This window comes from Egretta garzetta, unplaced genomic scaffold (genome assembly GCF_000687185.1).
Source record: "Egretta garzetta isolate BGI_Z169 unplaced genomic scaffold, ASM68718v1 scaffold118, whole genome shotgun sequence".
Lineage (NCBI taxonomy): Eukaryota > Metazoa > Chordata > Aves > Pelecaniformes > Ardeidae > Egretta > Egretta garzetta.
In genome coordinates, this window is record NW_009260484.1 from 3,157,936 (window position 1) to 3,160,266 (window position 2,331).

The 2,331-nt window shown below is 57.9% G+C and overlaps 1 protein-coding gene across 1 annotated transcript; it reads right to left on the reverse strand.

Moving 5' to 3' along the window:
* Positions 1 to 334: 334 nt before the first annotated feature.
* Positions 335 to 2,326, reverse strand: ACTA1 (actin alpha 1, skeletal muscle). Its single transcript, XM_009644143.2, has 6 exons — positions 2,198 to 2,326; positions 1,730 to 2,054; positions 1,421 to 1,582; positions 1,004 to 1,195; positions 700 to 881; positions 335 to 553 (listed from the first exon to the last, which is right to left on the reverse strand). The coding sequence occupies exons 1-6, from the start codon at positions 2,324 to 2,326 to the stop codon at positions 410 to 412; spliced, it is 1,134 nt and encodes a 377-aa protein (XP_009642438.1). The 3' UTR covers positions 335 to 409.
* Between the last annotated feature and the right edge of the window lie 5 nt (positions 2,327 to 2,331).

Sequence of the window (2,331 nt, forward strand, 5' to 3'; positions counted from 1 at the left end):
GGGTCCTGTCCCCTCCCAGCTCCTCCTCCAGTCTGGGGAGCTCCAGCCCCACCACCCATTCCCCCCACCCTGTTAGATGACGCAACACGCCAGTGAGTGATGGAAGAAGCCAAGCAAATGACAGAAACAGCCGCATTAGGGGTGTGACAGAATGACTGATGATTTAATGCTTCTTGAAGTTTTTTGTTTCCTTCCACAGGGCATTGGTTTTAAAAACAAACAAAATGAGGTAAAATAAATTAATTTATGTACACTTTACATACACTGTGTCACGTGGAGCTTTGCAGCAACAGTAACCAGAAATTGTTACAAAATAGAAAGTTACATGGCTGTTGCAGGCCCTCAGCAGCCTGCAACCTAGAAGGTTGTCATCCTGAGCGTGGTTGTCAAAGTGATCATGTAAACATGTTTAGAAGCATTTACGGTGGACGATGGATGGGCCAGCTTCATCGTACTCCTGCTTCGTGATCCACATCTGCTGGAAGGTGGACAGGGAGGCCAGGATAGAGCCACCGATCCAGACAGAGTACTTACGCTCGGGTGGGGCAATGATCTAGAAAAAGCCAAGAGAGCCGAGATCAGTAAACAGGCGACCGCTGCGGGTGGCGGGCACAGGGGCGTGCGCAGCCCCGGCCGCCGTTTGCAGGAGGGCAAGAGAAGGCGATGCCCGTGCCTGGGCCCTTCACGCTCTGGCCTTACCTTGATCTTCATTGTGCTGGGGGCCAGGGCTGTGATCTCCTTTTGCATGCGGTCAGCAATACCTGGGTACATGGTGGTACCCCCAGACATGACGTTGTTGGCGTACAGGTCCTTCCTGATGTCAATGTCACACTTCATGATGCTGTTGTAAGTGGTCTCATGGATCCCTGCGGACTCCATGCCTGGGGGCAGGGAAGGGGAGAAAAGCAGGCACAAGTTAAGGGCCCAGCCAGAGCTCAATGGGAGGACTGGGGAGAGAGGGCAGAGCTGGTAGGGGAGGAGAGAGGGAAGGGGGCACACACACCAATGAAGGAAGGCTGGAAGAGGGTTTCCGGGCAGCGGAAACGTTCGTTGCCGATGGTGATGACCTGCCCATCAGGCAGCTCGTAGCTCTTTTCCAGGGAGGAGGAAGAGGCAGCGGTGGCCATCTCGTTCTCAAAGTCCAGCGCCACATAGCACAGCTTCTCCTTGATGTCACGGACGATCTCACGTTCAGCTGTGAGGGGGGAGCAAAGGCATCAGTGATTGCAAAGGAGGAACAGGGAACACTTGCATCATCTCCACAGGTCTGCTGGGCCTCCAGAACCCCAACAACAGGCAAACTCCCAACGGGGAGCGCTCGTGGGGCTTGCAACAGGACGAGAGGCTGCAGCACCCCTGGGGGTGCAAAGGCTGGAAGAGAGAGATGGAGGAACATTTTGAAGGAGGGAATAGTGCTTACCTGTGGTGACGAAGGAATAGCCACGCTCAGTCAGGATCTTCATCAGGTAGTCAGTGAGGTCCCGGCCAGCCAGATCCAAGCGCATGATGGCATGGGGCAGGGCATACCCTTCATAGATGGGGACGTTGTGCGTCACACCATCGCCGGAGTCCAGCACGATACCTGGGGAAACAGAAAGCAGCCACCTGAGAGGCAGCCCACGAAGGGCCCTGCGCCCTGGGGGGAGGCAGAGCACACGTCAGCTGTAGGGGACTCTACAGCCCCAGGCGTCCTTGCTGGGGGAGGAAGGGCCACGGGAGACTCACTCACCAGTGGTACGGCCAGAGGCATACAGGGACAGCACAGCCTGGATGGCCACGTACATGGCAGGGACATTGAAGGTCTCAAACATGATTTGGGTCATCTTTTCACGGTTGGCTTTGGGGTTAAGGGGGGCCTCAGTGAGCAGGGTGGGGTGCTCCTCAGGGGCCACGCGCAGCTCATTGTAGAAGGTGTGGTGCCAGATCTTCTCCATGTCGTCCCAGTTTGTGATGATGCCATGCTCAATGGGGTACTTCAGGGTCAGGATACCTCTCTTGCTCTGGGCTTCATCTCCTACGTAGGAGTCCTTCTGACCCATACCCACCATGACGCCCTGCAGGGGAGGAAAGGGGGGGAGGGCTCAGCAACCTCTCCACAGGTGGCGGCGTGGGGCTCCCTGGCAGCCCAGGCTGGGAGGCGGCAGGCACCTGCTGCGGCAGGGTTTGGGGGGATGCTCGGAGGGGGACGGCGCCCTACCTGGTGTCGGGGGCGGCCCACGATGGAGGGGAACACGGCCCTGGGGGCGTCATCCCCGGCGAAGCCGGCCTTCACCAGGCCGGAGCCGTTGTCGCACACGAGCGCGGTGGTCTCGTCCTCGTCGCACATGGTGC

What these genes read in the sequence shown, in the direction of transcription:
- ACTA1 (XM_009644143.2), bottom strand. Translation starts at nt 2,326, where the DNA reads ATGTGCGACGAGGACGAGACCACCGCGCTCGTGTGCGACAACGGCTCC. An exon ending in TGGGCCGCCCCCGACACCAG is followed by an intron (nt 2,055 to 2,197) that starts GTAGGGCGCCGT and finishes CCTCCCCTGCAG; the next exon opens with GGCGTCATGGTGGGTATGGG. An exon ending in CTTCCAGCCTTCCTTCATTG is followed by an intron (nt 882 to 1,003) that starts GTGTGTGTGCCC and finishes CCCTGCCCCCAG; the next exon opens with GCATGGAGTCCGCAGGGATC.